Here is a 19,558-nt window from a genome sequence, read left to right as displayed (position 1 = left end):
TCTGAGGAAATGAGGTTGTTAAAGTTGCCTCGCCGAGCTGATCTGCGGTCAGTTTGTGAAACACCTCCCCAGCGATGACGGCCACCACTGGGTGCGGACAAACCGATTCTAAGTCAGCACTTACAGAAAGCATCGTTCGGGAAGCCAGGAAGTCGAAGTTGCTCGTACAGCGATTAAAACTTGTGGACATCAACAGCAAACGTTCAGCAGGAAATATTTACAAGGTCGGACAACACTGACTTCTGAGCACTTTTGCCAGCTAGCTCTCAACGATGGACAAGCTTCGTCGTGTGCTAAGCGGCCAGGAGGAAAATGAAGAGTTGGGTCTCACTGCACAGGTAGCCTATATGACAGTATATGTTGCTAATGCTAACGTCATGTCAGTAGATAAAATAGAATAAAAAAACAACACTAAGCTATGCTAGTTTCGCGGCCTGTGTTAGACTTAGTGTTAATGTACATATATCTGCTAATAATGTATTATTTTCTTAGAGTTAGTGTTAAGTATTAGCATTAGCCGTCGTTAAAATGTCAGTTAGCTTTCAGGAAAACGTTAGTTAACTAGTGTAACACAAGTCCTGAACAGTTTGTGTATTATACTATAAACAAGTTACTACTCGGTTAGTTTGACCCTCTTTCAAGATAGATATCATAGTCTTCTGTTAATATTTAATTAATTGTGTTTGTTTGTGTATTGATACTTTTTACACGCATTCCCAAGGAGGAGGAAATGAGGTAAGGTGCTGACTTGAACCCTGTGTTTTTTTATTTTACATGATGGTACTTTTTTAACTCGTTGGGAAGTTAAAGTTTTACTCCAGCACAACATAGTCTCGCATGCTTGCAGTTTTTACATTATTGGTTCATTTGCTTCAGTTCAGTGTATCCAGTTGTGGCTTCCAAGTCAGACCTGTGCTGTGTGTATTTTGTGATAACATTGTAGCTGACTGTTATTTGTCTGATGTGAACGAACATGTTTAAATCATCAGTAGGAAGCCTGTGGGTCTTTCTGCAGGTCGTTAGCTTCGCCTTGTGACATCCTCCCATTGTTCTCACCAGGTCCTTGATGCCAGCACTCTCAGCTACAGCACCAGGGTGAAATGGTTCGTCATATGCTTTGCTGCAGGCATCCTGTGCTCAATACTCGTGAGTCCTGCTGCCTTTTTATGTTAATAAGTGTGGCTGCAATTTTAGTGGGAGGGATAATTTTTGCATTATAATTTTCAATTATGAGGATGATGTGACTTTTGCTGTGGTCTGCACCAAACTATCATGTTAGTTTATTAAAACATACTGGAATCACTTTACCTTACATTTTGTTATAAAACAAAAAATTTTATTGCATCATGAGACACATATCTTTTTTTTTTGTGAACATCCTTTTTAGTAGGGCTGTGCGATATGACGACATGTATCGTGTGATGATAGAAAAACGTCATCTTTCATAATATGCTCTATTGTTTATTTTGTTGTGTCGCAAATCACAGTCTTTACAGCAGTATTTTTCATCATTTGGAGTCTGTCTATCTTACGTATGGATTACATTAATAAATTTCTGTTCTTGGCTTTTTACTTGCGAAGCTTTTATTCTATTTACAGTAATGTAACGAGTGTAGCTGTCATTAACTTGAGTACTTCACCTGGTTTACTGTCTCTCATCTGCTCCACTGTGTGTGTGCAGCGCACACACTGAGGGCTCAGCCGCGCCTGTGGTGAAACGCAGAGGAGACTAGTGTGACGATAAATGACAACGCAGTAGAGGCTATGTTTATTTATGTTATTTACCTAATTTATGTGCACTCGTTTCATTTCAGCTCAGTGTGAGAGTCTCTACTGTGTTTTGGTGTCATTTATGGTCACGCTACTCTCCTCTACTCTCCGTGCAATAAAAGCTTCACAAGTAAAAAAGCCAAGAAGAGTAATTTATTAATGTAATCCACACAAAAGATGGACAAAGACAAAACAAGGAGCTCGTAACTAAAAGAGGGGCTGCTTCTGTTGCATGGGCATGGTTTTGGGCATGAAAAGTCTGATGTGGACCAGAAACTAGGTATTCATTGAATTTACTGAAAATGTGCCATATCATGATACATGTAGTGGATATGAAATGACCTAGTTGGGATATGAGATTTTGGTCATATCACACAGCCCTACTTTTTGGTGAAAAACAAACAAGGACAGATTCAGACTCTCACCAGCACCCAGCAGATAATCACAGTGAGATAAAAAAAAAACCCCAACCTTTTTCATCCCTATATAAGATAAAACACACATTCCTAGACTATATACTGACATTGGGAATGCATAGCCAACATAACTCTGTTAATATGGTTATCTATGGTCCACAGTTGGAGCAAGTTAGTTTTTCTTGTACTATGTTAACTTTGTAGTATATATAAAAACTATAAAAGTTGTCAACATGGCTAAGCGTCACTGTCATCAAGGCAAATTCCTGTTCTGTTACACATGCAGCTTAAAAATATTCACACATGACACTTACTTAATAAACATGAAGATTCCTCAATGTTAACAATGGGCTATTTCACAGGAAGTCTTGTCACAGGCGGCACTTGCTGATAGGCGGCACTTTTAAGCCACCACAGTTATAATTCACACTGACAAAGCCTCAACAAACCCTCTGTGTGTATAGACTTTGGTGGTGAAATTCACAGAATGCAGAGATCAATGCACATCGGCCAACAAAACAACACGTGATCTTAAAGATTATCTCATCCAGTCATAGATCTTCTTCCAACACCAAAATATCACCTGGCTACCAGCCCTTAAAACCAGTTTCTGTCATTGTGCCCTCTGCAGTAATTATAATTACACAAAGGCATTCACACAACCACACATGGAAGAGTGTGATTTGGTCTACATTGGCCAAACTATTATTACTATTTGCACCAAGAAATCTGGATTATGCAATTGCACATTTATTATTTTAATTCCAAATCACAGATCTGCCTCCAGCTTCAAACTTAAGGTTATTGAAAAAGTTTCAGATCTACTGATATTGTGTATAAACTCACACACAGGGACACAGTGGATACAGTATGCCATGAACATTCATTATATTAATTAAATCTATAAGTGATTTATGAATACCTTCCTTTCTCAGAAGATATACCAACTCCTGAACCTGCTCCTTCTATGAAATCCACCTATTAGGTGCAGGCTATTTAAACACCCTTAAGGCCCCACCACTAAACTAAAACACTTGAAGTAAAATGCCCTCACTCCTCAAATAATGAACATGTATGTGGATTTTAATGCCATCCAGACAGCGCTTCTTAAACAAAGCCATATGGTAATTTGGCACTAGGGGGAGCCCATTATGTTTCAGTAAACCGATAGGACAGCCCACAAAACTCTTTGTTTTTTCCATAATAAAATAAGAAAATATAAAAGCCTTCATCCTTGTTAAAATCCAGGATTCATTTAGCAATTTAGTAAAGACTGAGGTGTGTTGACATTATTCTGTATAGCTGACGGAGACTATTTTGCTGTTTCACCAGGGTTCAGCACTGCTGTTCCTTCCGAATGGAGTCAAGCTTTTCGCCGTCTTCTACACATTAGGAAACATCGCAGCTCTTTCCAGGTAAGACTTTTAAGTGCAGCTGAATTTGGATGGTCTGAGAATATTCCTGCTATCTTATTTTTCTCTCCATGTGGCACACTGCCAGGAATATAACAAATGACGGGAAGCAGACTCATACACTCTTAAATCATTTCTGCCTTGATGACTGCCACACCCTGTTATATTCTTCCTTGGCACAGCCGCACATTTCTCCAAGATTTGTTTCTAGGCTGTTGATAAAGAGTGCACGTCAAGTAGTCATGATTATAATTTACTGTTGTTACCCCTGTGCACTCATCACCTGTTGCCAGACAAGTGCTTGAGGGACCATCAGATGTTCTCATTCTGCTTTATTGATAAAGAACAGTGGTATAATACTGTTTCTGCTCTGGACTTTAGGATTACAGCTAAAATGATATTCATCTTTATTTATGATGATCAGTTTGACTTGCCACCCAAATAAGCCATATTTCACTTAATATATTTGTCTTTCTAACTAAATATAAGTGAAACTCAGGTAGACTCAGTAATAATGCCATCACAGCTTGAAGCCATTTAAAGGGATTTATCCCTACTTAGAAAATGTAGTTATGCTACACTTTTAGGTTGCCTCTGAGAGAAGAATACTGTTGCCTGCAGCTGGAACTGTGTTTGGAAAGCACCAGTAAATCACCACGTGTATAACAACTATTTTAATTATCTGTTAACTCCCGCTGCTCTTTCACCTGTTTCACTCTGGGGATGTCTCTGGTTTTTCACTCTGCATTGAGTGTTTTGTCAGACTGATGGTTATTTGGGGTGCTTTAACTCTGCGTTCTCCCTCATGCTTCCATGCACCTTTTTTCTGCCTCTTTCCCAGTCGATGATCATGGAGGCTGCAGTGGAAATTGTAAATGAAAGTTTTGACAACATTTTGGGTGCAAATTCAGGAGGCTTATCTCAGCACAGTTACCGCAGTTACATTCAAATCAAGCGCACCTGCAGAGCAGCCGCCCTAGAGCATTGATATAACAGCTACATCAGTCTCATGTCTTACCTGCAAGACTCGTGTTTTAATGCTGTTGTTCATCATTTGTGATGTGAAAACATCAGAGAAATAAAAAGCTTGCGTCCTGGTATTAGTTCAGTTATAAAATGCATCATGGAGCGCCTCTCCTACCGGCTGCTGACAGTGCTGCCAGCCAGAGAGTCGATCACACTGGATGGTAGAGGAGGATGATGGTAGAGACGCTGGTACGCATCTGTTTAAACAGGAGTTTAGCTGACTTTGCTGCATTTAACAACGGAGCTGAGAGTGTCATAGCTCAGAGCAGGAAACACAGTCATTCTGTGTCGCACTGCTGTCCTCCACCCCCATCATCTCATGCCGTTTTATTTTGAAAGAGCAAGGGATGGATGACCAATGGTGTAACTTCACCACTCACTTAGACTCATTCACTCACAGACAGCCGCAGTTATAGGGCTGGTCCAGCCAAAAATTGGTCAGGCAGGCTTACCTGTGAAAAATGAGCCAGTCTTTTAAAAGCAAAGGGCTGATATTGCGACTTTTATTAAGCTTATGTAATTATGATAGCAATGATCATATAAATAATTGTGTAACCCACGTTCAGTTTAAATGTGTGTTGCTTCAAAATCAGAAGGTATTTAAGAAACAATAATCATGAGGAACAGACGAGCTGTTTTTGTCTCCTGTTTGTTTAGCTATGTCTCGAGGAATAGACCAGACATTGGTGTTTTCTCGCATTATTATTTGCAAACCCAAGTTTTCTGGGGAGTGTTAACAAGTAAATGATGCCTTCACTATGTAGGGGCATAACAGGCTAGGCTAGTATCTTCTCTGTGATTGAGCATCGTACTTCCAAACCTGTCATTACAGCGTCCATTATTCTAACTTGCTTAAAGCCACACTTGCAGCACAATAATACAGTTTTTAAAGTCTATAATCAATCTAAAATGTTCCCTTGTGGTAGTGTGACATTGATTCAACCAGTATTTGTAGGATGGTGGTGGCATTGTGAGGGTAGGATTCTGGCTGTGTGCTCTCATAATGCTGTTGCAATGACATACTGTACTGTGTACACTCTGTCTGGTCCTCACTGTTTATAGTTCAAGCTATCTTAAAGAAAGATCAGAATTCATCTTCACAATTTATCATCAGCCCACTGGATCTTACAACATTATTGATTATTTAATCTAGATAATCCCTTGTCTAAATGTAAAGATCTTTTTTTCTTTGACAGACAGTAAAGCATTGACGGGGGGTTTGTTTTCAGACAGGCCGGTCTCTATTTTCAGGTATCATATGTCCACAAGGTTTAGATGCGTCAAGAAACTGGGTCACCTTCTGCTTTCATAGCCCAGGTTACTGATCCAAAGCAAGACAATGTCATATTTTAAGGAGCTTAAAACATGATAATCCTAATTTTTCAACTGTTCCTGACTACAGAGGTTACAAGGTGGAGATTTAGACCACTGGTTTTGTCATGTCACCTTCAGTAGTGGATGATTGTCAAAAATATGAATCAGTGTCATGATGGGTCTCAGGCCAAATATCAGGTGTTGCTCAGTCTTTTGTCAAATTAAGTTCAAAATTCACATCCAGTAGGTTAATACAAGCCCGATCACATTACCGATTTTGTAATAATTCAAATCGATAATGTAATTAAATTGCACACGTCATTTCCTTCCTCTGTATCGGCAGTAGCAGTGTGTGTGGATATCATTAGTGTCTCAGTCACTCTGAGCATCCAGCCCTCTTGGCAGACCAGTAGAAAGAGCCTGCGTCAACACAGACTGCTCTCGTGTCTCACCTAACAGATGTGACGCTCCACAGACTCCCGCTACCCACTCAGCCCAGCTGAGCCCAGAGCCGCATGCCTCGTCATCGGGGAAAGCCTTTGTGTTGTTACACTTAGTCACGTCACACATGCATCATGAAGGAGGTTTTAAATGTGTCGTTATGGTGTAGGACATTAAATATTAACCCTCTAATAATTGCAACATGTAGTGTAAATTTAATTATGGTGGCCACACAACAAACAAGACATTTGTATGTGTGTGTGTGTGTGTGTAAACATGTGAAGACTAATTATATAAGACTATGTATATAACGTTTATATACATCAGTTGATTAATTTTCTGATGTTGAAAATGTAGAATAGACACTTATTTGACTCAAAATATTGAGAATGGAACAACATCTATGTGTAACTATGTTTGTCATGGCTGATCATGCTGTTGATGTATGAACAGTTGATCATTTTCCAAAGTGTTACTGAAAGAAGAAACTTGTTCTGAATACATGAACAAACCTTAGTAAGGACAAAACATCCCCTACAGAAACTGAACATTTATCAACATATTCACAGTCTAGTTTAACAGGTTATGTCTGGAAAGAGTGATGAAAATGCACCATCATATCTTCATTACCATTATAACTTCATATCTGGTGCACTTAGCACCACATATGATAACAATCATTTCCTGAATTAACATTATAAACACTGTCCAGTGCACTTTTTACTGATGTTTAAAAACTGTAACCTGTCTGTTTCTTTTTGTTCTTCTAAAGCACCTGCTTCCTAATGGGACCACTAAAACAGTTGAAGCGCATGTTTGAAAAAACAAGACTGATAGCGACCATTGTCATGCTGGTAAATATGATTATATATATATTCATATTTATACAGTGTTGTATTTTGGACTCTTTGCTGAACTAAATGCTTCACTGGATATTTATTCATGTTAAAACTCGTACTGGAAAGTATTTGATGTCCATTTATTCTGTGTCTGCTTTCACACTCGAGGAGGTAAAATGTCTGAAGCCTTTTGGTTTTAGATTAGAAGGTCAGGTTCAATTAAAGAAGTAGTACTCCTCACCATGTGGTCTTAAAGGATAGAGAAGATAAAGTGTCCGATCTTGACAACACATTTCTTTGGGTTAGTGGTTTTCATTTGCTGTGAAATGTCATTCTGCCGACATACAAGAAGATAACGTTCTTATCTTTTCCCACCAGCTCTGCCTTGTCTTAACACTTTGTGCAGTGTTTTGGGTAAGTAGACAATAAAACAACACAAACAAGTTACATTCTTTATAGTTTTATTGCAGTGTTTTTTGATGAGTAGAATAATCGTTCCATGTTTTATTCCACAGTGGCATAAAAAGGGGCTGGCTATCATCTTCTGTATTCTGCAGTTTTTGGCAATGACATGGTAAGTGTGACAGTCTCAGTCATGTCTCAACTGTAGTAAGTTGGCTGATCAGTCACACCTACTCAGATGAAGCTGCTTTGGCCTGCATTCAGCGAGGTCATGAGTGGAGTTAATCACACTGCTGGTGCACTTATCTGACATCCTGCTCTTTGCATGTGCATGGATAAATCTATAAATGGTTAAATGATCATTGTCACACTCCCTGCTTCTTTCTATTCGATATTTTTTCATAGTTACCTATCTTTTCAGAATAGTTCGAGCCTAACGAGCAGTTTTTTACTCAAACTATGAAGGGTAAATCTCATATGTTTGTCATATAATGATAACAAGATGTTCATATGTGATGCTAAAACTATGATTAGAGTGATTTACCTTGGTTTGCAATCAGTGACATCTGCATGAGTCAGGAGTGTTGTAATTAGACTGTCAGGTAGGATGCCAGGTAGGTCAGTATATTTTTAGCCTGTAGAGGAAGTGGTAGTGCCAGAACCAGCGTGGACCTACTTTTTTAGACTCGCATACACTATGTGGTCCTGCCAAGTAGAGACAGACAGTTGTTTACAAACAGGACTGAATCACTGCCAGCTATCCCAGGGGTCATTACGACTACAGAGCTCACAGGTGGACAGTCCAATGAGAATTTATAGCACCTAAGTAGTTTTAAAAAAACTATTTTTAAAAAGTGTGTCAGATTTAACTGTACGCACCTTAATAATTTCCTGTTTCTACCTCCTTTGAAAAGCTTTCATCGACTCTGCTCAGTTTGAAATAACATGGTTTTGCCATGTTTTCATTTATTGATATACATTCATTAGTGCTGAAATATTACGTAGATTGTTAAGTTGATCGACAGAGAATTAAATTGTCTCCAAGTTTGATAACTGATTAATCAGTTCAGTCTTGTATTGAGAAATATTATAAACATTCTCTGGTTCCGGCTTCTCAAATTGTGAAGATTTGCTGCTTTTCTCCGTTGAGTTACATTATGAATTGAATATCTTCGGGTTTTGGACTGTTGGGTGGACAAAACAAGTCATTTGATGACATCACCCTGGGCTCAGATTTTGCTCTCGAGGCTCGTCTCCTGGATGTATTTTCAGATGTGATTTAGACTATTACTATTGATCAACGTAACGTAAAAATAATAATTGACAGATTGACTGATAATGAACATAACTGTTAGTTGCAGCCTTAGTAGTCTTCAGTTCAAGGTCTTGTTGTCTCATCCTGAGGGTCAGTGGGGTTAAGTTCCAGCATAGCAGTGAGTAAATAGACCTGTCAGTGACATGTATTAGCATGTCAGTGCATGTATGGTCATTAATGAGGATATTTGCACAGTAGTGACAGAGAGTTTCTGCTCATAGAAACACAAACCCCCAGCAACTCAGGAGGAAGAGAACAGGGAGTTTCTGTGCATCACTGAGCAAGGACTGTGTCATCCTCATCAATACTCTACTATTGCACCTACTGTTCATGTAGTACATTCACTTCCGCTCTGCCTGCGTTCTCAGAGGCATCGCCATAGCAACCACAAGTCACACATCCCGAGCTCATTCTTAACAGACTGGGGGCATAGTGCACTCCCACGCAGGCAGTCAGCCGTCTGTGTGAAGGTGGTCCAGTAAGAAGACGTCGCAACTGACCGACGCAGACAAGTGGGCAAAGTCCAGTCCTCAGGCTGAAGACTGTAAACTTACAAAGTGACCATGTGACACTAAAGCACACTGACTAAAATATAGAGGGTGGCAGACTGTAGGAAGATAAATAACAAAAACAGAATGGAAAGCTTGTTTTTAACTTACTTATTTTACTTTATTTGATTATTTTAAACATAACTTGGCCATTTCTTAGCTATAACTCCATCCAGGGTCTTACAGTAATTCTTACAGCCCTGCTTAAGAGGACAGAGGAGAGTTTCTGCTGACTGGTGGTCACATAAGATGGTAATCTTTCTCAGGCTATAGTTAATCATTCAACTGCTGTAGATTCCTCACATATTTTAAATAAATTAGATGTTTGATCAGGGGATTTTTAAGCTACACTGCAGCTGTAATCGTTCCCTCCAACACAGGGTATCGTGTTTTAGTTGTACTTGATGTCTGGCTGACAATCTGTCTTGAATCATTAGCACGAAGATTACAGTGTATCCAATTCATTCACAATCACGTGTGGTTAATCCCTCGCCAAGTTACATCAAATACCCATCAGTCCAGTGATTGCTACTTGATGGAGCATTTTAAAAACAGAATGTGTTTTGATCATCAAAAATAACATTATTATGCTATTATGCTTAAATCTATATTATGCTTTTAATCTTTAATCTCTGAAACATCACCCAGGCATGCAGATAAGCATCATTGAAACACATGGAAATCTCAGTTTAAGTCAAAATCTCAGAGGTCCCAAACATACCAGAAATGTCAAGTTCAGCTGAAGGGAAATGTCTTCACTATGATGCTCAAGACATCTTGACTTGTCTATACTAGTGAAATATGAAATTAACATGTACTAACATGTAGTTTGACTTGCTTAGCCTCAAAATCATGTTTGTACTTTTCTTCCATGTCATTGGATTCTATTTTGTCTTTAACATAAGCAGTAAATGTTCCCTCATCATGATGTTTTATATTTTTCTCTTTCAGGTATAGCATCTCTTACATTCCATTTGCCAGGTAAGATAACATGATTATATGATTTATATTTGCAGAAAATGTCAGCATTGATTTTCAGTTGTATGTTTAACACTTTATAAGAGTACACCTTTCACTTGAGCCACTTCCCGAGAAACCAGTTGCTGTCATGGAAATTGCGACGTTAAATACATCTCCCATTTTTTTATCATAACGCTCTGTCCACAAATAAGACTATTAAGCCACACACAAAAAACTGGAGGCAATACTATGACCGACCGTTGAAAGACAACATGTTTTTTTATTTACGTCTAAACATCCGGCTGTTTGTCTCCACCATATGGCTGTAATCCCCCCATGACTAGGGCCGGCACTAAGTGTCAAACAAATGGCAGCTTGTTGTTTCACACTCCCCTGTGCTGTAGCTCTGTGACGTTATTTGCCTCATCCATGATGTCAAAATGAAATCATTTCTCACGCAATAATGCTCTTTAAGCCAGATTTAAGCCAGATGAATATGCTGTCCCGTATAAAATACAGTATTGTATTTTAATACAGTATTGTCGTTGTGGTACTGTATGAAAATTAAGTCTCATAATCACATAATAGTCTCACAGGTTACTTTCTTTGTCCTTTGAATACAAGAAAACCCTCCTCTGTATTCAGGTGTTCACCCCTTAAATTCTTCCATATGTTGCACCACCTCAGTGCTTTCTCTAAGCCAAGCATGAGGTGTGATGTTGTTTTGCCAGTCCAGCTGTAAACAGGGTTATGTCTCATTTGGTGAGAGATCTAGTAGCCCCCCCCCAATGCCCCCCCTCCACCACCCCAAGTGCCTTGTGTGTTTGGGCGACCCTATAATCTGTCCCGACAGCTGAGAGACCTCTTATAACCACCCTATGTTCCCCCTCCCCCCACCCAAACGCTAACAACAATACAAAGCTGAGACAAAGACCTTTTCCTTGTGCCACCCCACAAAAACCAAATTCCAATAGAGAAATGCAAATTTGACGTCTTATTTTGGGGTCGCCTGTTGAAATCCTGGTGATGACGTATTTATTTATGTTATCCTTTATTATATTTCTTACCTTTTTTTTTTTTTTTGGTCAACACGTTATTATCCTCTCTTCTTAAGCTTCTTACTTTAATCCATTTTTCATTTAATTTGGATTTGATCATTTAGCTCTCTATTGTTTGCCATGTTATTACAGAGCAAATGCATATTTTGACCTCCCTCTCCATCCCTGTTCGTGCTCAAACAAAGTGTGATACCTGGCCAGCCACAACACCACATGGCGAATGGACTTGATCCTTTAATGTATTTTACCCTGTTGCCTATTTATAACCTCCCACGCCTGAAGTCCAAGGTACAAAAACCTGCTGCATGTGCACTTCCCACAGTGCTTTAAGGCTACTGTTGCTCTAAAATTTAATCAGATGCTGGGGAAGTCTCTGAGAAGCATCATTTATTCATGCAGTTTTTTTTTGGGGGGGGGGAGCAAAAATAGCATCAAGTGAAAATTAAATTTAAAAAAAAAACAAACCTCAGGCTGTATGGGTGCTAGAGAAGAGGATGCTTGTGTTTTTTTTGTTAATACACCAGAGGGAGGAACCAAAGCATTGGAAGGAGCCAGTCTTCTGTCTGTGCTCTGACCTCCTGTCCTCCCTCTCAGACTGCTTATGATCCCCCCTTCTCCTTTTAACCTTGACTGGGTTTTCACACCTCCTCCACCGAAAATTTAACTGTGGCTGCAGGCGAAGTCTGCATAGCAACACACTGATGGCAAGAGCAAACAGTGCAAGGGGAAATAGAGTAGGCAACGGTGTGTGGTTGCCATGGTGATCGCTTGTATTGCATCATCCCTCAAACACAGAGTACCTGGAGGAAAAGGGAGCCCCCATCACCGGGAACATGTGGTGCTTCCCCGCCAAAACACGCTCACTTATTCATGACGAGCCCCACCCAAATCTTCATAACAAAGGATGGAAGTGCTTTTTTTGTCGCTTTTAATTTTGTACGCATCACAGGATTTTGCTCTCGAGGCTCGTCTCCTGGATCAAGTTGTTCCTGGATCATTTTAGAGCAACTCTAAACCAACATTCCTTCATACCTTTTTCTTTCATTTCTTTGCTGTATTGCATTGTTTCCACTGTTATTAAGGTATTTACTCTTCTGTTTTGTTTTTTTTTCACAGGGATGCTGTGATGAAATGCTTCACTACCTGCCTGAGCTAAAGCTACTGAGTCTACAATTTCATGTGAAGACTGGTCCTAATATACAAATTGCAAAAGTGGTTGCTCTGTAAAATATACATTTGTGTTGTTTATACACTATATCTCCAAATTTTTACTTTGGCTGTTTCATACTGTGAATTCTCTGCTTTTTAAGTCTTGCTGAAGGTCTTTAACTATAATCAGATTATAACGCTTATCACCTTTTGCTTGTGTTTTGAGAGAAGAGTGCCTTTAATACTTAATATATTTAAAGATATTCTCATGTTTTCTGAGGGTTTTATACCATTTAAATGCAGGGAAATCATTTTGACTTTGTTTTTGACTTTCTACATTGTAATTTACAGCGCAAGTGCCTTACTGTATAATATTTGTATTTACATACAGTATATATGAAGAGTTGAAACATTGACCAACCATACATATTTACATTTTTAACAGTGTGAGATCACATTTTCTTCTGGATATTTAAATGGTGTGCTGACTTACCCACAAATATTAAAACACATTTTCTTTCTGTCTTCTGACTAGGCACTGATGTATAAATATGCTCTCAGATGTTATTCAGTGTTTTTATCTAACTATTTTCCCTCAGGCAATAGAGGCACCGCTTCAGTGGTAATACACAGGGATATCTGATATCCACAACTCTTTTGAGGTTTTTCCAGCTAAATAGATTAAAAATCAGCGCCTGTCTAGTGTCTGTTAGTCTTCCATGTGTATGTGAATACACCTGCCCCCCCCGCCCCCTTAGCTCATTACATTAAAATTGCTTCTCCTTTTTAAATTTGATTTCCTGCCAGATGTAGCAATGACCCAGTTAATTACGCTTTTCTGAACATTGTGCTTTTGACATGACCTAATAACCTAATATAGCTTGCATTGGGATCCTATATTGCTTCAGCTTGATGGCATAGCCTTTGAGGATAGGGTTGCCATGACAACCTCCTCCAGAAGATTCGTAACCTCAGCCTACCCCCCATCTGTGCTGCAGATGTTCATATTATCCTGATGAGAAGGTGTACATCTTCTTATTTTATAGAGCACCTTGGACCAGCAGTCAGTCATCAATCTGTTTGGTTTACAGTGAAGAAATTATTTTAAAGCTGTTTAATGCATCAGTCTCCACATAAAGAAAGCCACAGTGCTTCCTATCATCCTATGTAGTAGCTGCAAGGTTTGCTTCAGGTTCAGCAAACATGCCTCTAGGTTTTCTTTGTACTAAATAACTGCATTTCAATGCCTGTTGTGCAGCCCCCACATGTTTTCATTAGGTGCTTGTATAATGTGGCAGTGGATTAGAATGGACAAAATCTCCCTTCAGTACTACTTGTTCAACTAACTTGGCAGAGAGCCAGCAAATCCCTGAGCACTATATACTCTCCAAGTAATCTGAGGGATAAAATAATTATCTTGAATGAAGGGAGGTTGGTTGTTTTTGTGATCAGTTTTCTTTACCCGCTATTTTTGGATTAAAAGTTTGAGGATGTGGGGGGGAAAATACCCTGACCCCAGCAATCTGTTAGTGTCCTGTTTCCTCTTTATTACTTCTAATCCATTGTTATGTCAGAGAGAAGAAGGATACCACACCAAGGCAGCCGCTGAAATTAAACACTGGGTGCTCTTCAGCTTAATGATCCCATCTTGTAAAGATGAATAAATAACTTGTCGTGGTTTGTCACAGATGAGTTAGTCAGGATGATCGGGCTGAACTGTGTACATAAAAATGAGTAACTACAGGAATGTTATTCTAATCATAGCAACTATTATGCCAGTTTTTATTATGCCATTTCAAATCACATAGTTATGTTGCACATATTCAGTGTTGTAAATTGTAAAGATATATGTAATAACACTTAAATTTGGTATGGTAATCAATGAATTAAGTAATTATCTGTTGAATGACTTAAAGGCAAAATGTTCTACAAATTGTAACATATGCTCAGGCAATATCAAATAAATGGTATAAACTATAGATCTAGAAGGTGAGTATTGATTTCCTCTTGCAACCCACACTGAGGGAAACAAAATTACATTGAATCAATTGTGGAACTGTCTGGGTGAAAGTGCAGATAACAGCAGAAAGAAGGAGAAATCAATGCTCTATACTATTTGTATATTCCCTCAGATTGCCTTTCATAGGCTACACGGTCCACACGACAACAATGGGCCATCCACACGCGTCAGTTAATTGACATTTGAGACTATATTGACTGACTGAAAGGCTAAAATCAAGATGCATGTCATTGTGCCTGTGACATGTTTTCTTAGGTCAAGGACAACCAGGGTTATCTATAGGCAATAAGGGCTAATCAGTGTTTTTATAAGCGAGATATATTCCCATAGACAAGACTACTGTAAAATCTAAATTTAACTCTTAAAAATAGGTGATAAATATGAGTCACATTTAAGGAAACCAGATAAACCTGCTGTCACTTCAAGTTAAAAAAAAATGTCCATGTGTCACAGAAACTAAACTGACACCATTCATATCAATACATGAAGATGATTAATATCTTCCAGGTTGATTCAGGTAAACAATTTGTGAAGCAGGCTATGTGCGTGTGAACTTCTCCAGTGGCTGGAAAACGGCAGAGGCGCTGTGAGAAAATCTGAGGGGAGCATGAGGTGCATGTGGCTCATCGGAAGTTATTGGAAATGATGAAATGACATCACCGCAGTTTTTTCGTGGCTTTGTTTGGTGCGTCTCCTGACCACGCCTTCCTGCCAGGACGGTCATAAAACAGCCAGTCTGTGTGTGTGCTCACCAGTTGATTTCTAGTCAGTGTGGCCAACAGGTGCACTACAGCCTCCCTTCACCTCGCTGTTGGATAATGCCCGCAGAGCGCCGATCGTCGCTTTGTGCAGGGCTTCCTCATCTGCACTTTGAACATTTGCACGTTTTTATATCCTGATCACTTCCAGTCACAAAAATGCCTTTTCCGCCCATCAGCCTCCACCAGCGGATCTCTTCTCCTGGAAGGGAACTATTCGGGAAAAAGAAAGCCAACGGAGTGCCTCCTCAGACTGAGCTCACCAGCAAATCCGGCGGAGAAAAAGGTTCCGAAAAGGAGAAGCAGTCCACATCTTGGACATCGGCGAATTTAAGGAATTTGGGGCGGAAAGCTCATCAAGAGAAGAGTAAAAGCCCAGCGCAGAAGCCGGGTGCCGGTCAGTGCTCCTGGCTGACGTTGCCCAAACCTCAGGACTCATCGGAAGGTGTCAGGCGCTCCAGCTCCATGGACTCATCCAGACTTCTCCATGGCAAAGAGGAAGGGAAGAAGGAGATTCAGTTCACCCTCAGTCTCACCCCTGAAGCCGTTCTCGTCATCCAAAAACGAAATCTTGAAAAGCAGATGCTGGCGAAGCAACAGAAGTGTTGCGCGGCCGCGGACTTCAGGCACAGGCGCGTTTTTCCTTCCAAAAAGGCGCACGGAGCGTCCAAGGGCAGCGCACCAGTCGCCAAAGCGGAGGGAGCAGAGCAGGACATCACCGCCATCGTTAAAATATCTCTGTTGAACGATCAATACAAGTACGATGACGTGGAGTATGAAGAGGAGGATGGAGATGTGGACGAGACTGTAGTGAGGAAATGTAAAGAGTGGCTCAAAGGGGTCGAAAATGCCGCTGCTTTGGGAAAAGTCGACAAACTTTCTGCACTCCCGCACCTTAAAGGCTGCTGATACCTGACATTTGATTTGATCACTTGATCTTTCATTTCATAGCTGACTGAAGCGATGATGGACTCGTGAAAAGTGTGCACTGATGTAGTCCTGCTGCAATGGCATCTTAAATTTAAGTCTTAAATATAAGTGTAAATTAAATGTTTGCAAATGTCTGTAGAGGAATGTCCACGTGTTTCTGAATTACTCCCAAAATAAGTGTGAAAAAAGCAAATGAGGAAATTGACTCTTAGTCAAGAAAACAAAAACAGACGAGTAAATTGAACTGGAATAAGAAAAAATATCACTTTCCTCAACAGAAATACGATTTTAAAGCTTAATTGCAGCCCATGGCTCAACCAACAGTGCTTCTTATGGTTCACAGGGATGTTGCTTTGCGAGTTTATGCCTATTCAATAATTTGTTGAAGTTTGAATTGAATACCTTAATATTCTCGTCCTTTGCACATGGTTTTTGTTTTCAGTGGGGCGCCTGGATTGGCACAGGGATTTGCGTAAAGGCACGCGAAACCGTTCCTTTGTGTCAGAGAACAATAAGCTGTCAACAACAGCGCTTTATGCGCCTGCTGCTGAAACCAAACTGGACTGTTTATTTTTCCTCGAGTAAGAGGGTTATATCATTTGTAGGGATTTATCAGTGATGTACAATATTTAATATTTGTTAAATATTTGTACTGTCAAACGTTTTCTCAGCTGATAATTTTATGCCATTTGAAGTAAAAATGTTTTTTTTTTTAATTACCCAAGTGTCACTGAGCCTTTTAAATCTTAACAAGCTGATTTGTGTGTTGTGCCTCTTAAATAATTCTGTTACATGATGCTGATTTGAAGTCATTTAGATTTCTGTTACACTTCTGGCCAATCTCCAGATGGTATTTTAAAGACTCTTTGTTGCCACTGTAGCTACCTGAGGCCATTTGGGCATTAGTGTTCTAAGCTTCTTAGATTTCCTGTTAAGCAGGGTTGACCAGTGTAGGGCCTCTGTAGGGCCCAGGTGCATGATCCATTCAGGAAATTACCTCCAGTCTGCTTTCCTTATGGAATATCAAACTAAGCATTGCACATAGCTACAAGAGAGCCTTGGTACTAAAATCTGGGAGAAGTTTCTATTCAAAATGTCCTGCAGAACTGCGTGTACATAAGTTTTAGCAAAAAACTGAATTCTGGTTTGTTGCTAGGACCAACTGAGGGACTAGCAACAAACCAGTGTGTTTCCAGCAAAAAACAGAACTGAATGCAATAAACCAAATATTAGAATATGAAGGCTTCTTTACTGAATTACTGCAGGTGTCTGTATATTGTCCTACAGAAACAGTAATTATATGCAATCCTTTGACACATTAAATCTTCATGTGGGGTCACTAACATATTTAAAATGTGTGTATTTGTGTGTATGGGAGTAATAAGCTTTAGCCTTCTTTTATTGTTCTCTGTCACTTGGTAACCAGAGTTTTACTCAGAGTGTGGTACGCTTTAAAGCTCAATAACAACTTGGACAGACGAGTGTGAGCTAGAATATGTTAAGACACTGCAGTGAATTTGAAGCCCTCAAACACCAACAGCTGGTAAGCTTTTTTTGAAAAAATACTTGTATGCTCAGGTAACATTGTGGTTACGTATTACTCTGGAATGTGATGTTTACACATCAGCAGAGAGGATTCCTAAATTTTTTTCAGTACTATTTTTCAGTCGTGACTTGCCTTGTTTCTCTAAAGGTTACCTTGATAGTAGATTTGTCATGAGATCCAAGTGCAAAGACTTTCATCAATCAAGGAATCATCTCTCTACCTGGGATGCACACTTATCACCTGTTGGTGTCAGAAAGGTATTTTCTAAAAACAGACTCATCACCACTCAGAGTTTCATATTTTATTATGCTGTTATCCTGGAAAAATTCAAGAATTCATGACATAATCGATCAGGTGTCAAATATATGTAAAGCACAGCTTTGTACAAGACATTACAGATTTCTCATTTATGCCATGTGAGTAAACAAACGGGCTACTAGAATAAAGCAATGTGTCCTGAATAGATGCTCCCATTCAGTGTCACAAAGTTGTTTTATTGTCGCATGGAGCGGACTGAGATCACGACTGAGCCAGTACAGTGTGTACCAAGACTTGTTCGGTTCTCCATGGATCCTGTGATGATATTATCAACTGGCTCGGTGACTGAAAGTTGTGTAATCCTCCTCTATTGTGTCATTTCAATTGTGGCCTTGTTTATGTGCCTCCCTCCCTCGCTCCCTTTTTTTTTCTCGGCACTGGTATTCATTGCTGTCTGATTCAGGCTTGAGGCAGAACTATTCATGACTGTGTCTGTCCTGGGGGTAAGATCTGCATTATTAGGGCTGAAGTTATTCAGATACTTGTACTCAATAGGAAAAGTTGGATTTAAAGAAGTGGGAACTGGCAAAAGTTGAGACGGTCGGCTTGGTTACAACTGGAAACACATTCTTGAATCTGACCTTCAAGGTCTTTCTCATTTTGAGTTCTTAACTCCACCCTATGCTGTAGGTCTTTCCATTGAGCACTGGACCTCTGCCACATACTGTTTAGACCTGCAGCATCTCATGTCTTTTCTTTTCTGATTCTGTTTGCAATGTCTCAATCTCTGATGAGCTCCCATCCATTTCTCCTGTGCCCTTTTTTGAATCAGGGGTAAAAAAAAAAGAAATGGCTGCAGGCTTCTGTTCACCTCTCTGCAGCATCATGATCACCGTCTAGTACAGCAGGACAGCTGTATTATCCTCCACTGATTTATAGTGGCAGGGAGCTCAGATGGATGCTGCCTTCGCCCCATCACTGACACATGCACACAGCAGACAGAGCAATGAACTGCAGGTCCCTTTACTCTGCAGTGACAGCATCACTGTGGCAACGGAACTGATAAATCCAGTGTCTCCAGCAGCTTTTGTGAGAAAAGACAAAACAGACACTTCCTTAACAGACTCGGCCCATAAAACTTAGTAATGCGGTCATTCAGTGGCAGCCTGTTAAGGACAAGGCATTTCCCAGAGGCAGCATGACCTCAGAAAGAAGATCAGACAGTGCGGTCCTCCCATCAAAGCTCAAACATGTTTTATTTTTTATTTGAGGGTGATAAAAGGAAGCATGTAGCTCCATGTTTTTCTGTGTAGTTAATCTGCTTTGGCATGCATGTTGCTGCTCCCATTAGCCTTGCATTTTTTTGCCGCATTCCTGATTTGTGCTCCATATTTTG

The 19,558-nt window shown here is 39.8% G+C and overlaps 2 protein-coding genes across 2 annotated transcripts; both read left to right on the top strand.

The window, feature by feature from the left end:
• Positions 1–45: 45 nt before the first annotated feature.
• On the top strand, positions 46–13,175 carry sft2d1 (SFT2 domain containing 1). The gene is made up of 8 exons (XM_044371913.1): positions 46–338; positions 1,060–1,146; positions 3,519–3,601; positions 7,152–7,233; positions 7,597–7,632; positions 7,734–7,792; positions 10,435–10,464; positions 12,618–13,175. Exons 1-8 carry the CDS (start codon positions 273–275, stop codon positions 12,655–12,657), a joined length of 483 nt encoding a protein of 160 aa, XP_044227848.1. The 5' UTR covers positions 46–272; the 3' UTR covers positions 12,658–13,175.
• Positions 13,176–13,392: 217 nt separating this feature from the next.
• Positions 13,393–18,377, top strand: prr18 (proline rich 18). Its single transcript, XM_044371912.1, has one exon. The coding sequence runs from the start codon at positions 15,588–15,590 to the stop codon at positions 16,335–16,337; it is 750 nt and encodes a 249-aa protein (XP_044227847.1). The 5' UTR covers positions 13,393–15,587; the 3' UTR covers positions 16,338–18,377.
• Positions 18,378–19,558: the final 1,181 nt, after the last annotated feature.

The sequence above is a fragment of the Thunnus albacares genome, chromosome 14, assembly GCF_914725855.1.
Source record: "Thunnus albacares chromosome 14, fThuAlb1.1, whole genome shotgun sequence".
NCBI lineage: Eukaryota > Metazoa > Chordata > Actinopteri > Scombriformes > Scombridae > Thunnus > Thunnus albacares.
Note: the sequence above shows the minus strand (reverse complement) of the source record. Positions and strands in the feature narration are given on the sequence as shown.

Excerpts from the sequence above, each read along its gene's own strand:
- sft2d1 (XM_044371913.1), top strand. The coding sequence starts at position 273 with ATGGACAAGCTTCGTCGTGTGCTAAGCGGCCAGGAGGAAAATGAAGAG. Across the intron at positions 1,147-3,518 it reads GCATCCTGTGCTCAATACTC|GGTTCAGCACTGCTGTTCCT; the intron begins GTGAGTCCTGCT and ends CTGTTTCACCAG. Across the intron at positions 10,465-12,617 it reads TCTTACATTCCATTTGCCAG|GGATGCTGTGATGAAATGCT; the intron begins GTAAGATAACAT and ends TTTTTTTCACAG.
- prr18 (XM_044371912.1), top strand. The coding sequence starts at position 15,588 with ATGCCTTTTCCGCCCATCAGCCTCCACCAGCGGATCTCTTCTCCTGGA.